This window comes from Palaemon carinicauda, unplaced genomic scaffold, assembly GCF_036898095.1.
Source record: "Palaemon carinicauda isolate YSFRI2023 unplaced genomic scaffold, ASM3689809v2 scaffold311, whole genome shotgun sequence".
Taxonomy (NCBI): Eukaryota; Metazoa; Arthropoda; class Malacostraca; order Decapoda; family Palaemonidae; genus Palaemon; species Palaemon carinicauda.
In genome coordinates, this window is record NW_027170780.1 from 87245 (window position 1) to 115000 (window position 27756).

General features: G+C 38.9%; 1 protein-coding gene across 3 annotated transcripts in view; it reads left to right on the forward strand.

Annotated features, from left to right (window-relative positions):
• The window catches only part of Parg (Poly(ADP-ribose) glycohydrolase), a 67031-nt gene extending 47803 nt beyond the window's left edge, over nt 1-19228 (forward strand). For all 3 annotated transcript variants that reach the window (XM_068368912.1, XM_068368913.1, XM_068368914.1), the window contains exons 12-15: nt 1964-2068; nt 3839-3968; nt 12154-12285; nt 18477-19228. In XM_068368912.1, the coding sequence (XP_068225013.1) occupies nt 1964-2068; nt 3839-3968; nt 12154-12285; nt 18477-18937 (828 nt within the window). In that variant the 3' untranslated portion in view covers nt 18938-19228. The remainder of the gene's footprint in view (nt 1-1963; nt 2069-3838; nt 3969-12153; nt 12286-18476) is intronic.
• Nucleotides 19229-27756: the final 8528 nt, after the last annotated feature.

The following is a 27756-nucleotide window of genomic DNA, read 5'->3' on the forward strand; positions in this document are numbered from 1 at the left end:
CAATGTAAAGTTGACACAAATGGGACAGGGATAAGTAACATGTATGTGTTTAAAGTTAGTTATGAACTGAAGTTCATGAACTTTTGTGGAACGGTATATAATCATTATAGAAGATGATGATGTGTATATTAGGCCCATCTCAAAGTTTTGTACCAATATTACAACATTTAGTGAACCGAGAGGAAATGTTCCATTCATTCTACTTGAAGAGATTCAAAACCTCATTAATGAGTGTTGCTGCCTTCTCAAGTATGAAAAAGAAGGAAGTCCTTCAGACTGTTTCTTATGGCTTTGTGAGTCTACATGCCACTTTGGACAGAGCAGACCTTTCCTATCTCGAGGAAGAACTTCCAAGCCTACCCTATCAGTAGCCTTCAGGTTTACTTGTCAGTGTACTCGGAGCTGAAGGTTGTCTGCATGTTTCAGACCATGTTCACCTCTCTACCCAGCCCCCTCATAGGACTAATATGCATTTTATGTAAGGCAATGTTGTTCTTAAGTCTCGAGGAAAGGTAGAATGACTGGCTCTGTACCGCTCTTTTTGTACTACTCTTAAGAGGATGTAGCAGTTGCCACAACTGATAACCAGTGGTCAGACTTCTGATACTGGTGATTTATGCAATGGGGCTCTTTTTCGCAAACTCTATTTGCCATGATGCAACTCCATCCTCCATTTAGGGGAGAAGATGGGTGAGCATCTGACCAAAAATTTTTCTTGATGTTACTGGTTTGACACTTAAGACATCATCTCACTGTTAGGGAGATAGGTTTTCCCCGACCTAGAGTTGGTTTCCTTTTAAGCCAGTACTGACTAAGGTGCTAATAGCTTCTATATCCCTATGTGGGGCTATTGGAAGGTTTTTGGAGTCCCTTTTCTTTTTCCTTGCTCCCTTACGGGATCATAAAGGATGACGTGTCCAGGGAAGACAAGAACTTTCCAGTTTTTTTTCTAGGAGACTTCTTTCTATCATTGAGATTGAGAATTTGAACTGATCTGAACAGGCTGTCAACAGCTATCAACTTTATCATATCTAATTCAAAGTTGTGAATTTCATTTTCCCAATAATGATATTAATAATGATCTATTAGTGGTAGGCATTTGTTGAGTATATATTCATAAATTGCAAGATATTTTTTATGCTTAAGATAATCTTTAATTTTGCTAAATAAATGTTACATAAGATCCATGGTTACATAAGTCATTTTATTTATTATTTATTTAATTTTTACCCTTTAACTCTGTCTCACCATCTTGCAAATAAAAATTTCTCTATAAATTCCCAGACTCCATTTTGGGGACATCGTACTCTACTCATCTTAGCATAATAACTACTTGCTCTAAGAATTAGAAAAGAGATAACATATAGGCAAATAAATTTCCTTACTATATATAGTATATAATCTTAGTTTTGTAAAAATCTTATGCCGGTAAATAATAGAAAACAAAGATTAAATTACATCATATGGGCTGAAGGGAGTAAAAATAACATAGAATACTGTATGTCTCGTGGGATTCGAAGCATTAATATGTAGTATTACAGTACATGCATTATTTCTAAGTGTAGGAGTTATTTCTTTTATTTTCACAATTCTTAACCCTTTTACCCCCAAAGGACGTACTGGTACATTTCACAAAAGCCATCCCTTTTACCCCCATGGACGTACCGGTACGTCCTTGCAAAAAAATGCTATACATTTTTTTTTTTCATATTTTTTCATAATTTTTTGAGAAAATTCAGGCATTTTCCAAGAGAATGAGACCAACCTGACCTCTCTATGACAAAAATTAAGGCTGTTAGAGCGATTTAAAAAAATTATACCGCAAAATGTGCTGGAAAAAAATAACCCCTGGGGGTTAAGGGTTGGAAATTTCCAAATAGCCTGGGGGTAAAAGGGTTAATAAAGCTTTCTGTGTCCCCCCTTGTAATTTAGCAATGTTTATTATTTATATTTTATTTTCCAGGTTTATGCTGGTTTTAGAGCTCTGAAGGGAAGCATTGGCAATCCCATAGGTGTTGCTACTGGAAATTGGGGTTGTGGAGCTTTTAATGGCAATGCAAGATTAAAGGTAAGAATTTAAGAGATCGTTTGTTATGATTCTAGTAAGGAGCTTTATATGAATCTGAGGTAATGATTGGCCATTCATTGCTGTACAGATAACTTTTAGTACAGAGATCCCAAGAGTGATGTAATCATTTGTGTATAGACTTGCTAAGGAGGTAGGAAGTTGCCAATAGACTTGCTAAGGAGCTAGGAGACTTGCTAAGGAGCTGGGAATTTGCCAATAGACTTGCTAAGGAGCTAGGAATTTGCCAACAGACTTGCTAAGGAGCTAGAAATTTGCCAATAGACTTGCTAAGGTGCTAGGAATTTGCCAATAGACTTGCTAAGGAGCTAGGAATTTGCCAATAGACTGGCTGAGGAGCTAGGAATTTGCAAATAGACTTGCTAAGGAGTTAGGAATTTGCCAACAGACTTGCTTAAGAGCTAGGAATTTGCCAATAGACTTGCTAAGGAGCTAGGAATTTGCCAATAGACTTGCTAAGGAGCTAGGCATTTGCCAATAGACTTGCTAAGGAGCTAGGCATTTGCCAATAGACTTTCTAAGGAGCTAGGAATTTGCCAATAGACTTGCTAAGGAGCTAGGAAGTTGCGTATAGACTTGTTAAGGAGCTAGGAATTTGGCAATAGACTTGTTAAGAAGCTAGAAATTTTCCAATAGACTTGCTAAGGAGCTAGGAATTTGCCAATAGACTTGCCAAGGAGCTAGGAATTTGCAAATAGACTTGCCAAGGAGCTAGGAATTTGCAAATAGACTTGCTAAGGAGCTAGGAATTTGCCAATAGACTTGCTAAGGAGCTAGGAATTTGCCAATAGACTTGCTAAGGAGCTTGGAATTTGCCAATAGACTTGCTAAGGAGCTAAGAATTTGCAAATAGACATCTCTAATTTCTGTTGATATCTTATCAAGTTGCATTGATGAACAGAGGCTATTAGAACAGTATTTTATCTCTAGCTCCAGAGCATTCAGCTGTGGCTCCACACTCAATCTGGAACCCTTGATAGAATTAACGGTATTATTTACATATTGTGATTATATAGCGTTAAACTTGTGTGCATATTTACACTTTAAATATGTGTCAAAAAAGGCATTTACAGGTAAGGGAAAATTATATAATTAGGTTATTGCAATAATTTATGGTGGGATACTTAATTTGCTTTAAAAATTTCAATGAACAGCCTGTGTAAAAGAAAATTTACCTGATTTTTTTAATAAGTTTCATATCTATGCTGTGGCACATACTGTACATCAACCACATCTTATTTGGCAGAAAATCTGTTTTATACTGAACATTTAAGATACTACCTTTTGATAAATAAAGTTTTCATAAGCGATGGTACCTTCAATTATCAGGAAAAGCTTTGGCAGTGATCTGCTAACATGAGAACATGTGTCCAGAAATTTGATACATTGCTTTTCATATATAGCAGCTTCTCAGCTTATGAAATGCCTCGGAAGTACTGTATGGGCTTCCACTAAGTAACAAAATCCAATAAGAAAAAAAATACTTCATATTATAAGCTTATCTTTGAACAATTTGGATATCCATCAGTGGACAGTTCCATATAATTTCTGCCTTAAATTTAATTTAACTTAACATTTAAGTGTCTAATCAGCACATTTTCTCATGTCTAATGGAGAGTATCGTATAGGTTGTGGGGTTAATATTAATTTTGTAAACCTAATTAACTTTCATATCTGATTATTTAATGTACAGTAATTGTAAATTTATTATTGCTTGTGTTACACACTGATTTCTTTATTTTGTTTTCCCAGGCTTTAATTCAGTTAGCTGCCTGTGGCTTTACTGGCCGTAACGTTGCATATTTTACCTTTGGTGATGAAAAGCTTCGAGATGACTTATCAACAATGCATATTTTCCTCAAGGAAAACAACGTTACTGTAGGTAAGTGAAGTACAGAATACTGTTAAGTTACTTTTGTTAAGGTAATTCAAGTCTTTCTGCAGTTGGTAAGTAATTTTAAGGTATTTCCTTAGTTGGGGAAGATTCTTTCCAAATGTGAAAATGTGCCTATCTTAAGTGGATTTTAAGTTTCATTAGCAATGACTATTCAGAACGAAGAATGGCAATTTTAAATTTCCCGATCAAAATAGTTTAAAAATAATGTAACACCTAAAAATTTATTTTATTAACAGTACGATATACATCCTTAGAGTCGCATGTGGTGTTGAACTGTCTTCTGTAGATGACTGCTACCTTATGTATGAACCAATACACCCCTATCTACAAAGATACCGTCTATTGACTTGATTAAACGTATAATTTATTTGTACAGGATTCCTATTGGTTGGTTCATTAAAGGCATTATTATTATTACTGACAGTTCTGTTCAATTCTTCATTTTCAATGACATTCTTTTTCATTTATGTCTGATTTAGATTATATATTTTAAAATTGGGGAATCCCCTATCTATCCAAAAGAGAACCTTACTCTAGATTCGTAATTTTTATTATATTTAAATATTTTAAAAATCATTCTATGGTTTTGCCAGTACTGACTATAACTGTACTCGTATTGTAAGTTAAAGTATTTTTTGTGTGATTCTAATCTGGTTTATTCATCTCTTCCCATATCCCTAACATAAGAAGCAGTCATCTATTGAATACAATTCAGAATGACTTATGAGAGTAGGCTATGCAATGTTTCTTGATACAATTATCTTGCAGAAACTATAAAACCTAGAGGTTTAATTTTTCCATAAACAATGTGAAGATTAGTATTGTTATTGTTACTATCATTATTATTATTGTTAATGATTCTGTTTTTATTACAGTACTGTTATTAAAAGAAATATAGGTTTTATAGATCATATTTAAATTTCTATCACAGATTTTTACCCGTTATATTTATATATTTATTCCTACATGAGTACAGACTTGAGTCATTTATTTGAACTTGCTACTAATCATGTTTCTATGATCGGCCAATCAAAATTTTGGTGGATTAAGTCATGCTTCCTCGGCTGGGTAAACGCAGCACGTATGCAAGGAGCAAGCGGGAGGTTGCTCAGTGTCTCCTCATAACATTACTGGTCGCGAAGCGAAGAGGTTATTCTCTCGCTTCCTCTCTATGACCGAGCCTTTCCTATTCATCTCGTTTACCCTTTTAGTGTTTACCTCTCTTGACTTGTGTTTTTCTTAATTCACGGTCATTGAGTGACACTTCATTATCTGTGAGTTACCAATGAGTATTTATGTCCTAGTAAATATAGCATTTACGTTTTTGCCCTGGACGGGATAGCAACTATTGTGGCGTCCTTATAAGCCGGGCAGACATAAACACACACCCTTTGTGTCCTTCTTGCCTAGATAATAGATGTACAAGAGAATCTCCATGTAATAATTTGTAAGGAGAGTTATATTTCTTGTCGCAAGAAACTTGGAGATTTCTACGTTGCTGAGTCTCTTTCTGGCGGGAGTTGGAGGAAAATCTGATTCTATGCGGCGAGAACCTCCCTTCAATTTTGCATGTTGAGAGTTATCTAAAGCCTCATCTTCAAGCAACATATATTCAGAAGTGTCAATTACGCACATCGAGACCTTGAGGAACCAGGTCCCATCACATCCAATAGGATGATGAAAAATGAACAGGCTTGTTTTTCAAGACCCTCCAGTTGGACCTTCAGTTGGAGGGAGCCTGGAGCTGAGAAAGCTTTTCCCTTAAGTCAGGAGGCAACAGTGTTGGAAGAGGAAAGTCTACAATTCCCAACACGTTCTAACGAACCAAGTCTGCCATATGACTATGGGGTCCCAAAGCTTAGGTCTCCACTGCAGAGTCTTGAGAGATCCCTAGAAGCTTATGTTAGGGGTGGCCAGACCACATCAGCGGTGGTTACACCCCAAGGCGTCCCAGAACTATGCATTCCTTTTAGCTCGCCCTCTCCTTTCTTATCTAGAGTAAGGAAGTCGAATGAGAGTTTCACTGAAACCTTTGCTTGGCAGGAGGATTCAAGCTGAATCTTCATGTAGCCAGACAACGTTGTACATGCCGTCATCATGCACGCCAACCTCGCTGCGCATGAAGATTTTCCTTCACACATAAGACAAGCCTAAAATTCTTCCAAGAATATTCCCTGTAAAGATAATATGGTAGCTTTATGCGTGAGTACTTTTCTCTGCAATGCATCAAGGTTGAGACATCTTCCCTAGAAAGTTTGGGTGGTCACCAGAATTATGGTGCCATGAACATGATCTATGAGCATAGGTGATTGTTTGTTCAGGGGATTTCACTTTACGTATCTCGATACGTGAGGGTAGGAAAATAGTCTCTTCCCCTGCGCCTGCAATGGAACTCCAGTCTGACTTAAGGGTCAACCTGACTAAGAGGCATAGATGAGGCCCGCATCAAAGTTGAAGAAGGGGCTTTTCAAGCAATAAGTCTTTTTCTTGTAATATACCGAATTTGGGAAAAGTTCAACTGAGTGGGAAAGAAGCTTCCCCTGGTCTACCTCCTCCCCATTAGCTCGCTATATTATGCTTACAGTTTAAGAAAAGGAGGACATTCAAGACGAATTAGACGTTCAAGACGAATTAGGTCTTTTTTTTTAATCCTGACAGCTGTATTAATGCTAAACTAACAGGAGTTATTGCTGTGAGTGCTAGCACCGACTCGACAAAAGTTCTCGGAACTTTTAGATCGGTGTCAGAAACGCTTTAAGGGTTAGGAACCTCAGCCTTCACCTAGGAAATCTGCCAGCCTCTCCCCTTGAGAAACCTATCACTGATCAGAAACCAGGCGACTGGATTTAGTCGTAAGCTCAGAATCCTGATTCTTAAAACAAACTGAAGAGATGCTAAACCTATTTAACATGCAGGTTTTAGCCTCAGAGAATTCTCTTAGAGCCAACAAGTGTCCTATCTGAGGAGAGAGATATATTTGTCATCTCGGGAGCCTTTCAGAGCCCATTGACGTTCCCAGAAAACTTGGCTAACTTGTGCCATCCACCCAAACATAATACGTAACAGCATTCTCCTCTTAAATTTTCAGGCGCAAAAATGATGAACACGGAAATAGCAGCGATGTCCACAATCCATACCTGCTAATGGCTCTGCCTTTGGTCTAGAGCAATATTTAACTATACGACTACGAAAGGTCTTAAGGGTCGCAATGTCCTATGAAGAATTAAAGATTTGTCACTAGCAGGGTCAAAAGCCCTAGAATAACTTTTCTTCAGACCATTCCTCTACGGGGGAACTGTGTCCTGAAAAGACGTGACGCAATCTTGGCCAGATGCTTGGAATATCTACCCTCTGGAGAGGCGCTAAGGCTGAGAAACTTGGATTTGCTGAATTCCCTTATCTGTTCTCCCACACAGAAGAAGAGTCGGCGATAGTGAATATCGCTAGACGGGAACAGACTACTTCAGAAAGAGAAAGGGTATGTCTGGTAGGACTGCTGCTCAGCTTCCACAGAAAAGACTTTTATAAGATACAGTCATTCAGTAGTTCAAACTACTCAAACCAAGGGATTGAGTTCCTCTCCCCCTTGAGTGCAGAAACCGAAGATTCAATAACTCCTATTAGTGTACAGTAGGAGTGCGTCTGGACTTACCACAGTAGGGAGTGGATGTAGTAAATCGGTCGAGGTCCACTCTGAACATTGAAGTTAACGTGCTCAGAATATGGCCTCCCCTTTTTTCCCTACTCTGGTTAGTCTAGATATGCCTCCACTATGCAAGTGTCAAGGTGGGTATCTATGGTCATTTAGCCCTGCTACTAGATATCTCTTCCTCAAAAGTATTCTAATACCAGGTGTCGGCACAGGAAGAACCTGGTGTAAGCTCTCCAGTTCCCCCAGCCGTACAGTAGGAGGGAGGATTCTTTTGGATTTGCCTCTCCTTTTCTTTTCAATTTTTGTAATCGGCATAGCTGTAAGTTTTTTGTTTTTTTTTTTTGCAGATCGTTGGTCACTGGAGATGAGTTACCAACCACAATCCTTACCAGGTCAACCTCAAGGAAGATCAAGATTCTACCTTTCAAGAAGACAGCTGCGGTTTCTAACCTATAACCCTGTCAGGACTCAAGATTGTGGCAGGAAAATTAGGTTATGAAATTCTTGCTCCCTCTTCCATAACTTGGAAGGGAGCCAGCCCCAACTGGTAACGGACAGATGTCTGGCCATAAACCGATGTCTTTGGTCTATTTCAGAGTTTGAATGACAGAATCGTTTCTTTTTTAAAATGTTACCTGTCCTTAGAAACAGTGTGTGTGCTGTGGATACTTGAGTATCCATGGGGTTACTGGTGCTTAGCATTTGAACGATATATGAGTATGCAGAAATTCCTCCCCATTTAGATGAATCCTGAGTTCTCATATCCTAGGGAGGGTGGACATGGCGCCCTGAGAATATACCCAATGGAAATTCAAAAGTTGCTCTCCTGTTTTTTCCCATCCATCAGTTTAACATGACTTTGGTACTTCCTTCCTAGTCTAGAGAGGCTACAAGCCTCTCCCTGGGAAAGATAAATGATCACTTCGGGATAGGGATCTTAAGAGTAGTAAATTGCCACTATCCGTGTCGGGAAGTCTGACAAGGTTACGAAGAGCTTAGTCCAGAAATTCCCCCTGCAGTGTCAGGACATCCCCTAGTAGAGGTGGTCATGACTACCTGTGAGTACTAAACCTGGCATGACCAGGAGAGCTATGCCCTCCACATCACCTAATGAGGCTTGGCTTTCGACGATTTTCATGCCATGAATCATTTAACTTTACCAAATTGCTTGTTAGCACAATTTTCGGTAATGGCCAACATCTTCCTCCCTCACCTCAGGAATACTAGACCAGAAGATACAAGGGAGTGGAAAGACCTCATCTTATTACAAATAAGAAATGGTCAACGGGTCTGGGACCTCTCACAATGAGCCCAAAGAGACCTCTAAACCAAATAAAGAGGATCACACTTAGACCAGTTGCAATGAACATGCTTTACATTTCATTTAGAATCCTATTTAATGCCGTCCCTGGGAAGAGTTAAGCAACAACGAGGACAGCCCAGGTTGAAGAGAATCCTTACTAGGCCAATTGTAGTATGGAGAGTGTCCAAGACCTTGCCACCTTGGGTTAAGGACTGTTTGATAATTTTGAAAACAGTTCCTATAGCTTTCGTGAAAGTTCAGATCTAGTTATAGTTCCTGAGGCAGGCTGTGGTCTGAAATACTAGAATTCCCGGCCCGAAAGAACTATCGACACCCATGTTACAGAGTGCTCTGGCGCCCATGCCTAGGAAAACTAAGGGTTTTCTCCTGTGGATGCTCTCAGTAAGTTTTGCATTCAGGAAGAACTTGCTTCTGATCTACTGTATCTTCAGGGGAAGAGTAGCCATGGACCCCCCTGTAATAACATCACATCAGAAAGCTGCCTCCTTGTCCCATCTCTGGTTCATGGACAATCCAGACTCAGGCTAGAAGGATCTCAAATGAACTCTTTCATGATATTGTCTCTCAAGGAGGTTCCTGATCATACAAACAACTAGTTATTCAGTTCCATAGAGCAATAATAGTTTCTGATAGAACAAATAGCTGGTACATATTTTGCCCCTTTTTGTGTTTAAGAGCTCTGGCTACTCCAGAAGAAAGTTGTTAGTGACACTTTCTCTCTCACTCTCCAAGTATTAGAATATCAGGACCTATGTATCCTCGGGAAGCATCATTAGGGAACCCAACCTTGAGCATATGATCCACATGGGCTTGCAGCAACCTTAGTGTTCCGGGGTATATTACCCTTCAAAACCTCGTTGGTTTATGAGCTTTTGGACATTTTGATAGAATGTATTCAGGAACACAGTCTCTTTTTGATAGAAACTATCTTAAAAGCCCATATATTCTCATGAGAAGCGTCGCTAGGGACTCCCCCCTTGAGCATGTGATACATGTGGGTTTGCCACAGCCTCAGTGTTCCATGAAACCGCTCAAGTCCTCAAACTGGTGGATAGTAAGGAAATGCCACCATTGGACATTTTCTATCGGCAGTTTTCACAGGATACTTGCCCGTTCCAGCCCCAGGCCTCATTAGTCTTAACATTCTTGGCTAGAAAGATCACCGAGGTGGATAGTGATCTTTATTAGACGAAGCCTGCCCTAGGATTTTCACCCCAATGCAAGTCAAGTGTGCCTCAATTTCTTCAGTATTTACTGATGTATTAAAAAAATTGCCCTCATTTTCATAATGTAACATTTGATTTTCAAACCATTTCAACCCAATTCACCTTGATGAAGATTACCTTTTGGGAAATGAACGGACACCCTTGCTTTCTTTATGTTTCTGTTATTCCATTCCCTAGTGGTTCTCTTAGATCACTATCATTATTAGTAACTGTATCAGGGAAGGTTTTTATCTTTCGTGAATCGAAAATTTGTACTTGCCTCTTTACGAGCCGGTTACACTATTCTGTTATTCATTGATCTCTTGCTATTACTTATAGTAATTAGATCTTCCAAAGATGAACGGTTTACTACTTCTGTTCACGGGAAACTTCCTCCCTGCTAAGGAAAACTCCCCATATAATGACTTAGAAGTTTGTATCCACGTAGGAAATAAACTACAAATTTTATATAATTTGTATTTTTCCTAGCTATATAAACCAGTCATTTTACCAAGTGTCTCACCTCAACTGCCCTGCAAGTCTTTGACCAGGTGAGTGTTGTAAGGCGTCGTTGCGAGTAAGCTATTGCTTGCTCCTTGTGCATGCACTGCGTTTATCCAGGACAATGCAATCAACCAAAATTTTCATTAGCCGGTTGTAGACAACATGATTGACCCCATATAAATAAATCAGTTTGATAATAGCTAGGAAGAATACAAATTATATAAAATTTTTATTTTTATTTATCTTCTAATATAAATATTTTCCTTTTTGAATTTAATCTGGCCAGCTTTGTAAGAGTCGTGCTTGACTCATTGGGCTATTTAACCTCCTTTTCAGTAGTAATAATTGATTGATATTGCTGTTGATTAATGATCATTCTAGTGGCACTACCCTTCACAAATCCATAAAGTCTATTAACTACAAAATGCCTATCTAGATCAATCTAAAATGTGACCTTTCAAGCCACACAGGATCTTTTAATAGATCTTACCGTATAAACTTGGGCTTGAAAACATTGTGTTCAAAGTTTGTTTAAATTCAGCTTTTAAGATAATAGCAGTAAAATCTCAAATTATCAAACTTAATCTTATAATTGAATGTTAAAATAGTAAACTATACAAATTATTTTTAATGACACTGTTGCAGGATATCTTAAAAGTATTTAAATGTAGGTCAAGATATAGGATCTGTAGGTCAAGATATAGGACCTGTGTTGCTTAGACAGCCAGATCCAAGCATCTGATAAATTGATGGACTTCAAATCACTTTAACAATGCTCTTTTCAAATATCTGCGAATCCTAACTTCTAACCATTCAATTTATTTACTTTAGACTAAGCTTATTTTCACTGCTTGGCTATTGGATAGATGTTAACCATTTCCATACAGTATTTGCATAATAAAGTACCTTTATTGAGAGACTCACCTTATAGCATATAAAGACTGTAGTGTTTTGTACAGTATAGTGATGACATGCTGGACAGGATGTGTACTGAAACACTGGTTGGTAGTAACTAGTTTATTTTACAAGTTAAATTGATAGACAAGCATTCTTCTCATGAGCAGAAACTAGCTAGGAAATAGACATTAAAAAACACCACAAATGTATGATCAAAGTGTTTCTTCACCTGGTAAATGACGTAAATATCTTTGACCTGCAAAATTATCTTGACAATAATTGCTATGAGATGTAGGTTCTGTTTTAAATTTTTTTTAATGAATCAAAGTAACATGTCTTGCTTGCTAATGGTTCTTACAATACTCGTCTCCTAATGACTGATAGACAAACTTAAACCAACATACATCCCAATATCCAGGTAGTTTTTCCTCCCACTGATCTCATAGCAAATTTATCTGACTATAATAATAATTTATCTGACTATAATAATGAGGATTTATACAATGTTAACATACACATTATCTAAAGTTAAACTTTAATTAATTTTTACATATTCAGATTTGTTAATTTCTTTTATTTTTTCCCCAGGGGAATTGGTACAAGTGTTGATGCATTATGGACAGAGAGCATGGGTAGATGGGTCCGACTTGTATCATTACATCTATCACAGCCTTGGAGCATATAATTCAGATACAGATGAAGAAAATGTCGATTTCACAGGTAAGTCTACCCAGTACAAGCATTAGCTATCTTCATGCCTCACTATTAATGTTTCGTAATTTGCTTCATGTCAAAGTAAATTAAAATAATTACTTCAATCTTTTATTATGTAGGTTGGAAATTACATGATTTGCCGAACATAGATGAAACAAGGTCAGCATCACTTCCATGAATGGTCCTGAAATTCATATAGCTATTATATATCTATGAAGCGAGAGCTTTACAGCAATAAACCACCAAAAAATACTAGAACTCAGCCTTATTTATGTCAATTGGTGCCCTGTCAATGCCAATTCACCACAGGATATCTTCACGACAGGTCATTGTCTACCATAATTATTCAGAAGAAAATTTCATCAAAGGTCTTACCACTATTTAGCATGACTGATCATACAGAAGATTTTGTGCTCCATAAACCTCTGAAGACTCTTACTGATGATGCCTCTCAGGCTAAAGCAAGGGTGGTGGTCTACCGGCTTCCTAATGTTCCCAATAGATTTTCCCGGAAACCTTTCAAAAGATAGAAGTTCCTGCACCAACCTTTTTCATGGACTCATAGAAATATAGAAGAGCAGAACTGTCATGCCCAAAGACTATCTAACAAGCAGCTGGTGCCTGGAGGTTAGCCAGCAGAACCTAATAGGAAAGCATTTTTCTAGTGGAACTAAAAGGTGAATTTATCTCCAAACCATGTAGGGGATCTACCTTAAACCTCTACCAGGCAAGGTGCAACTTATTGAAAAATTTAAGAAATGGATACGGATTTTGTCAATACTATTACTCGAACAGGTTTATGAAGGTTGTATTGTATATAAGCCATACAACTTCAGCTGTGAAATCTAAAATCTAAACTCTAGATAACTCTAATCTAGAGTTGGGAGACCATTTCCATCTGGCTTCTATGACTGAATAAAGACCTAAATCCTTATTAGCCAGGACCAAGCCACTATCCTTTGCCATACCAACCACTAAGGTCAAGCCAGGAATAAAGAGAACCTTTATCCTGTCAGTGATTCAAGGAAAACTCCTTCCAGCCTATTATTGCCTAAAAGACTTATTAAAAAGCAAGTATAACTATATACAATTATATTGGTTTAGTAAAGATAATTCATAAAATTTTCCGGCACAGCACACTGACTAGATCAATGCAGCATGTTACGTAGTTTACAGTAACTTACCAGGTATGAGGTATGTGGATCAAAGCTGGTTAATAGAAGCCTATTTATTAACCTGGCATCATTATCTCTCACAATAATGTGCTTTACCAAACTTGGGGGAGAAGTAACTGTGATAGAGTATACTTGAATAAACAAACTACAAATATCAACAATGATTGCAGATAAATAAATAGATATACTTGAACATGCTAAGAGCCTATAGTAGCTGTACTGAGCACCAGTACAGCTACTATAGACTCTTAGCATGTTCAGGTATATCTATTGATTTATCTGCAGTAATTGTTGATATTTGTGGTTTGTTTATTCAAGTATACTGTATCGCAGTTCCTTCTCCCTCAAGTTTGATAAAACACATTATTGTGAGAGATAGTGATGCCAGGTTAATAGGCTTCTATTAGCGAGCTTTGATCCACATACATCTTACCTGGTATGTTACCGTAAATTATGTAACATGCTGCATCGATCTAGTAAGTGTGCTGTGCCTGAGAATTTTATGAATTATCTTTACTAAACCAATATAATTGTATATATTTATACTTAGCTTTTTGTTACGTCTTTTAGGCAAGAACAGGCTAGAAGAACTTTTCCTTGAATCACTGACGAGATAAAGGTTTTTTTATTTCTGGCTTGACCTTAGTGGTTGGTATGGCAGAGGATAAGTGGCTTGGTCCTGGCTGATAAGGATTTAGGTCTTTGTTCAGTCATATAAGCCAGATGGAAAATTGTCTCCCACCTCTAGATTAGAGTTATCTAGAGTTTAGATTTTAAATTCCACTGCTGAAGTTGTATGGCATATATATAACCTTCATAAACTAGTCCAAGTAATAGTATTGACAAAATCCGTATCTATTTCTTCAATTTTTCAATAAGTTGCACGTTGCCTGGAAGAGGTTGAAGGTAGATCCTCTACATATGGTTTGGAGATAAATTCACCTTTTAGCTCCCCTAAAAATATGCTTGTCTATTAGGTTCTGCTGGCTAACCTCCAGGTACCAGCTGCTTGTTAGATAGTCTTTAGGCATGACAGTTCTCCTCATCTATATTTCTATGAATCCATGAAAAAGGTTGGTGCAGGAACTTCTCCCTTTTGAAAGGTCTCCGGGAAAATCTATTGGGAACATTAGGAAGTCGGTAGACCACATCCCTTGCTTCAAGCCCAAGAGGCATTACTTGGAGTCATTGAGAGCGTCTTTGGAGCACAAAATCTTTATGATCAGTCACAGTAAATATTGGCAAGACCTTTGATGAATTTTGTCCCTGCTAGTTGCCACTTGATCTAATATTGTTCTTTCTTAATTCTTGAACTGTATTACTTGTCTAGCTTGTTGAACCAACAAAAATACTGCTTTCAGTTTTAAATTATTATGAGTCAGATCTCAAACCATTGCTGTGGTGTGGTAACAGACATACTTGCAAAGGAGGAATAATGGAAATAAACATTTTACACTTCATGTTGGAGTAGATTTCCCAGTGTATGTTATATACACAACTGGGATTTCTACTCATCAAAGTGTAAAAATGTTTATTTCCCATTTTTCCTCCTCTGCAGGTATGTTTGTTACCACACCACAGCAATGATTTAAGATCCAACTCGTAATAATTTAAAACTGAAAGCAATATTTTTGTAGGTTCAACAAGCTGAACAGTAGTATAGCTAAAGAATTAAGATAGAACATTATTAAATCCAGTGGCAAGTAGTAAGGACAAAATTCATTAAAGGCCTTGCACTATTTAGCATGACTGATCATACACAAGATTTTGTGCTTCAAAGACCTCTCAATGACTCCTACTGACGATACCTCTCAGATTAAAGCAAGGGAGGTGGTCTACCGACGTCCTAATGTTCCCGATAGATTTTCCCGGAAGCCTTTCAAAAGGGAGAAGTTCTTGCACCAACCTTTTTCATGGATTCATAGAAATATAGAAGAGCAGAACTGTCTTTTGTCATGCCCAAAGACTATCTAACAAGCAGCTGGTGCCTGGAGGTTAGCCAGCAGAACCTAATAGAAAAGTATTTTTTGGGTGGGGTAAAAGGTGAATTTATCTCCAAACCATGTAGGGGATCTACCTTCAACCTCTACCAGGCAAGGTGTAACTTATTGAGAAATTTAAGAAATGGATACGGATTTTGTCAATACTATTACTCGGACTGGTTTATGAAGGTTATATATAAGCCATACAACTTCAGCTGTGGAATCTAAACTCTAGATAACTCTAATCTAGAGGTGGGAGACAATTTTCCATCTGGCTTATATGACTGAATAAAGACCTAAATCCTTTATCAGCCAGGACCAAGCCACTATCCTTTTCTATACCAACCACTAAGGTCAAGCCAGAAATAAAGAGAACCTTTATCCTGTCAGTGATTCAAGGAAAACTCCTTCCAGCCTATTCTTGCCTAAAAGACTTAGCTTTAATAAGTATAAATATATACAATTATACTGGTTTAGCAAAGATATTTCATAAAATCCTCAGGCACAGCACACTCGCTAGATCGATGCAGCATGGTACATAGTTTACAGTAACATACCAGGTAAGATGTATGTGGATAAAAGCTCGCTAATAGAAGCCTATTAACCTGGCATCACTATCTCTAACAATAATGTGCTTTACCAAACTTGGGGGAGAAGTAACTGCGATACAGTATACTTGAATAAACAAACCACAAATATCAACAATGACTGCAGATAAATAAATAGATATACTTGAACATGCTAAGAGTCTATAGTAGCTATACTGGTGCTCAGTACAGCTACTATTAGACTCTTAGCATGTTCAGGTATATTTATTTATTTATCTGCAGTCATTGTTGATATATGTGGTTTGTTTATTCAAGTATACTATATCGCAGTTACTTATCCCCCAAGTTTGATTAAACACATTATTGTGAGAGATAGTGATGCCAGGTTAATAGGCTTCTATTAGCAAACTTTGATCCACATACATCATACCTGGTATGTTACTGTGAACTATGTACCAGGCTGCATCGATCTAGCGAGTGTGCTGTGCCTGAGGATTTAATGAAATATCTTTACTAAATCAGTATAATTGTATATATTCATACTTATCAAAAAGATAAGTCTTTTAGGCAAGAATAGGCTGGAAGGCGTTTTCCTTGAATCACTGACAGGATAAAGGTTCTCTTTATTTCTGGCTTGACCTTAGTGGTTGGTATAGAAAAGGGTACAGTGGCTTGGTCCTGGCTGATAAGGATTTTGGTCTTTATTCAGTCATATCAGCCAGATGGAAAATCGACTCCCACCTCTAGATTAGAATTATCTAGAGTTTAGATTCCCCAGCTGAAGTTGTATGGCTTATATATACAACCTTCATAAACCAGTCCGAGTAATAGTATTGACAAAATCCGTATCCATTTCTTGAATTTTTCAATAAGTTGCACCTTGCCTGGTAGAGGTTGAAGGTAGATCCCCTACATGGTTTGGAGATAAATTAAGCCTTTTACTCCTCCAAAAGAAAAATGCTTTTCTATTAGGTTCTGCTGGTTAACCTCCAGGCACCAGCTGCTTGTTAGATAATCTTGAGGCATAACAGTTCTGCTCTTCTATATTTCCATGAATCCATGAAAAAGGTTGGGGTAGGAACTTCTCCCTTTTGAAAGGTTTCCGGGAAAATCTACTGGGAACATTAGGAAGTCGGTAGACCACCACCCTTGCTTTTAGCCTGAGAGGCATCATCAGTAGGAGTCATTGAGAGGTCTTTGGAGCACAAAAATCTTGTGTATGATCAGTCATGGTAAATGAGTGGCCAGACCTTTAATGAATTTTGTCCCTGCTAGTTGCCACTGGATCTAATATTGTTCTCTCGTAATTCTTGAGCTATGGTACTTGTCCAGCTTGGTGAACCACTAAAAATCCTTCTTTCAGTTTCAAAATTATTACGAGTCAGATCTCAAACAACTGCTGTGGTGTGGTAACAGACATACCTGCAAAGGAGGAAAAATGGAAATAAAACATTTTACACTTCATGTCGGACTAGAAATCCCAGGTGTATATAATATACACTTTGGGATTTCTACTCCAACATTATTGGGCATCTTTGCTATGGCTTTTACACTATGAGAAGATAACAAATGAAATTGTATGCAGTAATTAATAAATATTGCTGAAATGTTTGTTAAATGCCAAAGAATCACAAACAAAAAGAAAAATAATACAGCAAAAGAATGTATACTATTCACTTGAAATTTACTCTTAATTAAAATAATACCAACTAAGTAACCCTAATCTTAAACAAAATCTAAAGAATTAGCGGTGAACAGAAAAAAATAATTTAATATTGAAACTTATAGTATGTCATGAACTTGATGAAATCTAAACAGTGGACATTGAAGTATAACAACCCTTTAAAAAAAAAATATGTCGTGAATTTGATGAAATCTAAACAGTAGACATTGAAGCATAACAACCCTTTAATTTCAAAATTATAGAAGTCAGTGCTGTACTTACATGAGAATCTATCAGTAAACTTAATTTTTCAATTGGGTGATTTGAATCTCGTTGATTAGTGGACAGTCTTGTATTCTGTGGTCTTGATGAAGCACTACAAATCTGAAAAAAGAATAGAATGTAAATTAAAAAGGAAAAATTTGTTCAGTGAATCAAATTATCCTTATTCTAGTAATTGAAAATATTTGGGGACTTTACATAAATGATGACTATTGTATCTGCAAGACACCATGCTTGCACAGTTATCAGAAGAGAACCATTTTCTCTGGAATGATTTTGTCACTCAATATTACTGAATTGTCACCCGTTAAAGATTTAGTTTCCATTAAACTTTTTAGGGTTTAGTAGACATTATTAGAGTAATTATATGGATTGTTGATCAAAGATGCAATTTTATATCACAATGTGTGTAGTTTTACAAAGAAGTTATCTATTTAAGATTATTTAGAAGACTATCCAGCAGTTAAGGAAAATAAACATTAGTTTAAGTATTTTTTCACTCTTCTCAATTGAGAATAACTTCTAATCTTTTTAAATATTTTTCTAGGGTCTATCAGAAACGCGGATCCAAGGTGCACAAAACCCAGCCTCCCAAAGAAAAATGGTAGCTCACATAACTTAGCCTCTAGTTCAACTTATGGGGAACCATGCAAAAATTCTACGTCATCATTAAGCTTACCACAAACTATGGCTCAATCAAGTCAAGTCAAGAAGGAGGAAAATTTAACCGAAGAAAAAATCGTCCAGGTTTTGATGGAATGCGACCGTTTAGTTGAAGGCCAGAAATGGAAGAACCCTGAAAAAACACTTAGTGATGAAGGGGGAATACATGACGATAATAAATTTCTCTCAGAAAGTAGCGAAGGAAAATCGCAGTCGAGTACATTTTCCACCGATAGCACCGCAACAAAACTCGAGAAGAATATTGACAAAGCTAGTAAAAGTTTAAGTGAACCAATTAGTCTATTAGGTTGTTTAGATGACATTGATAAAAAAGCTGGCACTTAATAGTAAATAGTTCTCTACAATATATGAATTTTCTTTTTTCTTTAGTTTGACAGCTCATAGATATATAATTTTATTATTTGATCCTAAATTGATGTGTTTTCTGGGAATGAATGTGTAATATAAAATGTATTATAGATATAACATGACTGAATTGTATTATACTTTACAAACTTTTGTAGAGTGAAGCATAAATTTCTGATAATTAAAGTTCCTTCAAAAAGGGTATTATAGAAACAACTGCACAAACTTGTTTAAGTCAACTAATTAGTTTAAACAAATATAGAGGTGCAATACATACTGATTTTTATTATTAGTGACCTATCTAAATTATGCCATTTTTATCTTAGGTACTGTTTGTACTGTAGAAGACAATTTAATACAGTAGGGGTGCATCTTATTTGTCTTGTCATAACCAACTTCAAGTAAAGAATCGGAAAAAAAAAATGATCTTCCCAATTGAGTGGATAAGATATTTTACAGGTAGAATGGAATCTTAAATTTTTGAATAGAAGAAAATGCTTCAGGAAACAATTAACTAAACATTAATAAGCTACTCATATAATGAGAACTGTGTAGAAGACTATCAAAATTATAGAATATCAATGTTGTGGGGATTTTGCTAGATGTACAAAAAAAAAAAAATAAGTAAAAAGCCTAGATAAGTAATTACTAAGCCATTAAATAAACTGTGGGTACCAGTGAATGCACAAAATATTGAAATAACTACCTCTAAATTGGATCAACATTGTTGTAAATATTTAATGAAAGACAACTTAAAACTTGTTTTCTTTTAAGTGAACATATCGGATACCCGATAAATTTTTTAAAATGCCCCCATAATAGGTCATTATTTATTTGGTTGATTGATTGATTAAGAGTTATCTGGCATCCTGACATCTAAGGTCATTGATGCCAATATTATTTATTATAAATAAATATTAATTGTTTAAAACAATAAAACCAAAAACATCCTTATAACAGTTAGATAGCTTTCAGAAGACCGGCCTCTGAAATGAATTTAAAAGTACCCCTAGTATGGTACAACATATATTGTCCGAGAATCTTGGCAAGGATGAACCTCCCATCCTCGCCTCAGTACTATAAGTAGGGCATTCGATCAACAAATGTCTCGCTATCAAGGGTACCAAACAGTCGTCGCAATATGGTTGGTGTTGGCCATTTGGCAGAAACTTGTGTGTCAACCGAGTGTGACCAATGGAGAGACTACAAAGAGATGTCTCCCACTTTCCGGGCATCATGTTATACCTTTCAAGGAGATATATAACATGTTATTTCTCTCATTTTATTGTCATGCAGACTATCCCAGTGCTGTTGCCAAATATTATAAAATAATTTCTTGATGGAAGGTAGTAAATCATTACAGGGAATGGGATACCTTCTTGGTAGCAACTCAGATGCAGCATTCTTTGCCAGTAAAACTGCCTCCTCATTCCAAGACACACCTACATGTGCTGGAACCCAATAAAATCTCACTTTAATTCCTATCAGTCCAATAATAAATATCCATTCTAAAAGCTTTAAAACTAAGGGTTACTAGAATTAAAAACTTCTAAAGCTGGAAGGAAACTCCTTGCATCACTAAAAATGGTTAAATTACCCTCCTTCTCCAACACTATTTTCTCAATAGCGGTTAGTATGCCATACAGTTCGGAAGTGAATATGGAAGCTTTTAGAATTAGTGCACATCTACAATTAAAACCATTACTATGTACTCCAAATCCAAATGCCAGCATCAGATTTGGAGCCATCAGTATCAATAAGAGTTAATTCCCTATGATCCGCAACACGTTCCATAAAAAAAAAGATGCGGCTTCTAAGTCAGCCATATTCTTTTTAGCACCAATAAAATATTTACAAAAAAATTTCCACGGAGGGGTTGATGATATCTTAAATGGAAGCACCTTGCTTCTAATTATATCAAGACTGTTCAATAATTGTTTCACCCGAAAACCATAAGGTTGAGGAGATTTTGAGTGCATTTCAAACTATGTTGAGTGCCTTACAAGGCTTGCAATCTGAAAGGTTAAGAATTAGGGAGTCTTTGCAACCTAAACCAATATCAAACAATGGAAGACTTTCGGTAAAGGTCTAAAGGTAACTCCACCGTCAACAAGGAGGCTTGGGATAGGTAAAGTTCTAAAATCCTTAGTCGACTTTGGGTGGCTGAGGAGTGCATTTTACACCCATAACTGATTTTAGCAAAAATTAAAGCCTTGTATAATTTGAAAATAGTTTTGTGGTCTGCTCCCCATGATGTATGGGACAAAACTTTATTAAATTTTCTTGAGACTTTGAATCTTTTAAAAGCTTTCAAGTGAGGAACCCATGTAAGCCTACAATCAATTATCAATCCTAAAAAACTAGCCTCGCTTACACATGGGATATGTTGAGCTTTGATTTACATATCCGGGTCTGGATGTACTCCCCAAATAAGACAGAAATGAACAACAACAATCGATTGATTGATTGATTTATTTGAGCTTTTCTGGCTTCCTGACATCTAAGGTCATTGACACGGATATCATTTATTATAGATAAAGAACAAAAGAATATTCAATTAAAACCATAAATGCAAAGATATCTTAAAAGTTAAAAAGCTTTCAGAAGACCTGCTTCTGAAGTAAAGCTAAAAATCCTACTAGCATGGTAGGACATATCAAGTCCAAGAATCTTAACAAAAGAACCTGCCATCCTCACCTTGAGCCTCACTAATAAAAGTGGGGCATTCGGTCAACAAATGCCTCACTTAACAAGGGTACCAAATAGTCGTCGTAATATGGCTGGTGTTGGCCAGTAAGCAGATTTTCATTTGTCAACCGAGTGTCACCGATGCGGAGACGTCAAAGATTAGTCTCCAACTTTCGGGGCATCATGTTATACTTCCAGGGGGATATAGCTTTCGTTACCCCTCTCATCTTATTCTCAACCAAACCATCCCATTGCTGTTGCCAACTATTAGAAAATAAATTATCAAAGTTAGGTAAACAAACATGACAAAGAATGGGATACCTTCTTGGTCGCAACAAGGCAGCAGCATTCTTTACTAGTAAATCTGCCTTCTCGTTTCCAGACACACCTACGTGAGCCTGAACCCAACAAAATTGAACTGTTATACCTCTCAGTCCAATAATAAATAGCCATTCTAAAATATTTAAAACTAAATGGTTACTTGAATTAAAGACTTCTAAAGCTTGAAGGACTCTCCTTGCATCACTAAAAATAATAAAATTAGCCCCGTTACGTTATTTTCTCAAGTGGTTAGTATGCCGTATAGTTCGGCCGTAAATATGGAAGCTGTTAGAGGAACTGCACGTCTATAATTAAAAGCATTACTATATACTCCAAATCCAACGCCAGCATCAGAGTTGGAGCCATCAGTATACTGTATATAAAAGTCGATTCCTCATGTTCTGCAACATGTTCCATAAAAAGGGATCTGGTTTCAAAGTCAGTCATATTCTTTTTAACTCCAATAAAATATTTACAAAAAGATACCTCTGATAATTTCAATGGAGGCATTGATGATATCTAAGGAAGCACCTTAGATCTAACAATATCAAGACTGTCTATCAATTGTTTCATCTGAAAACCATAAGGTTGAGATTTCAAGTGCATCTCAAAGTATGTTGAATGCCTTACAAGACTTGCAGTCTGACAGGCTAAAGAATTAGGAAGTCTTTGCAACCTAAACCAATACCAAATATAAGACTTGGTAAAGATCTAGCGGTAATTCTCCAGCATCAACAAGAAGGCTTAGGATAGGTGCTACAGGCTCCTGTGGCCAATCTGATACTAGTATGGTGTATAGAATCTAAAATTTTTAATCAGCTTAGGCTGGCTGAGGAGTATATTTCACAGCCATAAATGACAAATTCGTAGGTAATTTGTATTTTTCCTAACTATACAAACTTTAGCTATTTAATATGGGTAATTACTTCGGCGTAGCTGAAATGAGCCATTAGATTTTTAACAAGGGTTTACTACCCCACCGCTAGTTAGCGGAGGGTAGGGAGGGGTAGCTTGCTACTCCCCCCCCTCCCCCACACACACACACCTGTGAATACTTCACTTTGCTTAGAGGTAGGACTTCACGGGGGACAGGGCTGGCGGGAAAGTTTGATTAAATAGCTAAGGTTTGTATAGTTAGGAAAAATACAAATTACCCACGAATTTGTCATTTGTTCCGTAACTGAAATACAAATCACGCTATTTAATATGGGTGACTCACCCCTCAGGAAGGGTGGTAAGTCCCGGCCATACTGGCTTTGGCTTTGCCCGGGGACTCAATATTTGAGTGTGTAAGTACTCAAAAATAAGGAGTAACTGCACCTCGCTAGCATTTGCTGTGCAATTGCTGCGGCCTACATAAGCTGTGTGAGAAGGTAAGTAGTGTGACACGTCCTAGGAAGTTGACCTGGAGTTCTTCAGATGGAATTCTAGGCTAGGACTCTCCCAATACCACCTTGTCAGGGTATGGGGACATGACAGTATTAACCTTAATACTAGGAACACAAGGAAGCATGGTTTACCTACAGTGGTTTGAGGTCAGCTGTGCAGAGAACCCTGGATGCTGCTTTCTCCAAGGGAGGAGCGGATGAAGAAAAGAATAAAGGCCAAACAAACCTTTTCATTCATGCAGACTAAGACTGGGTAACAATGCCCTCAACCCTCTGCTACCTGTCCATTAAGGAGCCTGAGGTTTAGACCAGCTGATGTGCAGCCACCACAGGGCCGATAGAGAACGTATCGAGTCTCCTGTGTGTCACGTCTTGCAGGTAGTGGGCTGTGAAGGTCATCTGACGCTTCCACACCCCAGCTTGCAGGACCTGCGTCACTGAATAGTTTTTCTTGAAAGCCAGGGACGTAGCTACGCCCCTAATATCATGTGCTCTAGGGCGACGTGACGGAGGAGAGTCAGGATTCAAGGATAGATGTATTACCTTGCAAATCCAAGCCTAGATGGTATTCTTAGTGACCCTCCTCTTCGTTCTCCCGGTGCTCACAAACAAGGCTTGCACCTGGGGACGAACTGCAGCCGTTCTCTTAAGATACAGCCTCAGACTCCTTACTGGGCACAGTAGGAGATGGTCTGGGTCATCTGTTACAGAACGAAGACTCAAAATCTGGAAAGAGTCAAACCGAGGGTCCGGCACTCCCGGATTCTGAGTCTTGGCAACAAACTCAGGGACAAACCTGAACGTTACCTCCCCCCATCCCCTTGAATGGGCGATGTCGTTTTAGAGACCATGAAGTTCGCTGACTCGCTTGGCCGAGGCCAAAGCTAGCAGAAACACCGTCTTCCAAGTAAGGTGGCGATCTGAAGCCTGGCGTAATGGTTCGTAGGGAGGTCTCTTAAGAGACCTGAGAACTCAAACCACGTTCCATGGAGGAGGTCTCACTTCCGACTGAGGGCAGGTAAGTTCATAATTCCGTATGAGTAAGGAAAGTTCCAGCGAGGAAGAAATGTCCACTCCTTTGAGCCTGAAGGCTAGGCTTAAGGCTGAGCGATAGCCTTTCACTGCCGAGACTGAAAGGCGTATTTCTTCCCGCAAATACACGAAGAACTCCGCTATTGCTGGAATAGTGGCATCGAGTGGAGAGATACCCCTTCCACGACACCAACCACAGAAAACTCGCCACTTCGCCTGGTAGACCCCTGCGGATGACCTACGCAGGTGTCCAGACATCCTGTTCGCAACTTGTTGCGAAAATCCTCTCTCAGTGAGGAGATGCTGGATAGTCTCCAGGCGTGAAGTCAAAGCGAAGCTACGGCTTTGTGAAAGATGTTGGCGTGTGGTTGTTTGAGTAGCTCGTGTCGTGGAGGGAGTTCTCTCGGGAGCTCCGTAAGGAGTTGCAGAAGATCCGGAAACCATTCTGCGTGATGCCATAGCGGAGCTATCAGGGTCATTGAGAGATTGACCGATATTCTGGTCTTGTTGAGCACCCTCCTCATCAGACAGAACGGGGGAAAGGCGTAGACATCGATGGTGTCCCACCGTTGTTGGAAGGCATCTTGCAAGAGAGCCTTGGGATCCGGGACTGGGGAGCAGTACAGCGGAAGCTTGAAGTTCAGCGCTGTGGCGAACAGATCCACAGTCGGGGAACCCCACAAAGTCAGGACTTTGTTGGCTACTTGACGATCCAAAGACCACTCTGTACTCACTATCTGCGTCGCTCTGCTCAGACTGTCGGCGAGCACATACCTCTTGCCTGGAATGAAGCGAGCCGAAAGTGTGATCGAGTGGACTTCAGTCCATCTCAGTATCTCTACTGCAAGATGGGATAGCTGTTCTGAAAAGGTACCTCCCTGCTTGTTGATATAAGCCACTACTGTGGTGTTGTCACTCATCACCACCACAGAGTGGGCCGCCAGGACTTGGTGGAACTTTTGAAGAGCCAGGAATACGGCCTTCATTTCTAGCAGGTTTATATGGATGTACTTTTCTGATTCTGACCACAGGCCTGAGGTCCTGTGGTTCAGAATGTGGGCCCCCACCCTTTCTTTGATGCATCCGAAAACAACATCAAATCTGGGGGAGGACGAGAAGATCCACTCCCTTCCGTAGGTTCTCGTCTGCCACCCACCAATGAAGGTCCGTCTGTTCCGCAGAACCCGTGGGGATCATAGTGTCCGGGGAATCGTGACCTTGATTCCACCGAGACTTGGGTCGCCACTGGAGAGATCTCATCCTGAGGCAACCGTTGGGAACTAGACGGGCCAGGGATGAGAGATGGCCGAGGAGACGTAACCACGCTTGGGCTGGAAGTTCTTCTCGTCTGAGGAAAGGCCTCGCGACCTTCCTCAGCCTTGCTATCTTGTCGTCTGATGGGAAGGCTTTGTGGAGATTGGTGTCTATGACCATGCCTAGGTATACCAGTTTCTGAGTGGGCAGCAGAGAGGACTTCTCGAGATTTACCATGATCCCTAGATCTTGGCAAAGTTCGAGAAGTTTGTCTCGGTGGTGAAGAAGGGTTGCCTCCGAGTCTGCTAGGATCAGCCAGTCGTCCAGGTAACGGAGGAGACGGATACCGATCCTGTGAGCCCATGATGATATCAGGGTGAACACTCTGATGAACACTTGAGGAGCTGTGGAGAGATCGAAGCACAGCACCTTGAACTGGTAGATCTTGTTGTCTAGGCTAAATCTTAAGTACTTCCTTGAAGACGGGTGGACTGGGATCTGGAAGTACGCATCCTTCAGGTCCAGTGTACACATGAAGTCTTGTGGTCTCACTGCAAGCCTGACCGTGTCTGCTGTCTCCATGCTCAACGGAGTCTGTTTGACAAACTCGTTCAGGGTTGAGAGGTCGATGACTGGTCTCCAGCCTCCAGACGCCTTCTTTACAAGAAAGAGTCGACTGTAGAAGCCTGGGGACCCATCGACTACCTCTTGGAGAGCGTCCTTCTTCAACATGGTCTCGGCTTCTGCCCGAAGGGCTTGCCCCCTTACCGATCCCATGGTAATGGAGCTCAATGACACTGGATTCGCTGTCAGGGTAGGTAGAGATGTTGTGAACGGGACGCGATATCCCTGACTGATCACGGAGATCGTCCAGGGATCTGCCCCGAGTTGCTGCCACCTTGTTGCGCAACTCTGTAGGCATCCCCCCACTGGTGGACATGCAGGGGGACTGCCAATCCTAGCGTTTGCGGCCTCAGCCGCTCCCTCTAGGATTTTTCCCTCCCCTGAAGGACTTTCTGCCCTTCTTGCCCTTGCCAGGAAAGGGCTTAGACACCTTTGTCTTTGCTGCTGTCGTCTTCTTCGCATTCTCGGCAGGACGGGGCTGTTGGGTTGCTGGAGGTTTGTAGGGCCTCAATGTTAGGGCCCTATGGAGAAGGGAATCCTGGTTGGATTTCCTCCACCTCTCAGCGGCTTGCTCCACGTCCTTAGGCTCAAACAAATTCTTGGAATATGAGTAGAGGTCGTCAACAGTGGCCAGGGAAGCATATCCAGGGGAGAAAGAGTCAAGTGTTTGAAGGGTCCATAGTCAAAAGGTGGTATTTTCCTTTTTGTTACTGTTGGTTGTTTGTTTGGTTTACCTGCTTAAGAATGTTCAGAAAATATGCATTCTCCTCTATCAGCACAACGAGACTATACTGTACTTCCCAGATGGTCCACTCCATACCCTACCTGAAGGATAGCACCAAAACAGATATAGAGGCACAGGTGTAAGCTAAACCCGCCTGTTAGGACTGTAACCAAGAAAATATGGAATCATCCTCCCCATATCTGTAATGATGGGCTTCCAGCCATAAGCCAAGAGTCCCACCTAAAGGATTAGATCCCCTCGGATTACGATGACCCAATCCTTGAGAATAGTTCTGCCAAAAAAGTCCAAACCATCTTCGGGATGGCTGAGATCATCCAATACTCTCATATATAGCTTTAAATGCAAATACCTCCCAACCATGATCCCTTCTCCCATTCATCTTAGCAAGCAATAATAACAAATCGTGGAAATATCCACACTATTTAGATAAAATAAAAATGAATAAATGAACATATACAGTAAAGAATATTATATATATATATATATATATATATATATATATATAAATATATATATATATATATATATATATATATATATATATATATATATATAAATAAATTTAAGAGAAATAATACTTGGAGTTAGAACATCAAGACGACGAAAGTTTATAAAATTAGGAGGTCGAAGTAATATTCACAAGAAGAAATAGAGATAGAAGAATTTGGATTCGAACTTGGGGAGCAATTTCCCCAAGTTTGAGAGCCCTCTTGCCCGTCACAATTCTTCAATAATATGAAGAAACC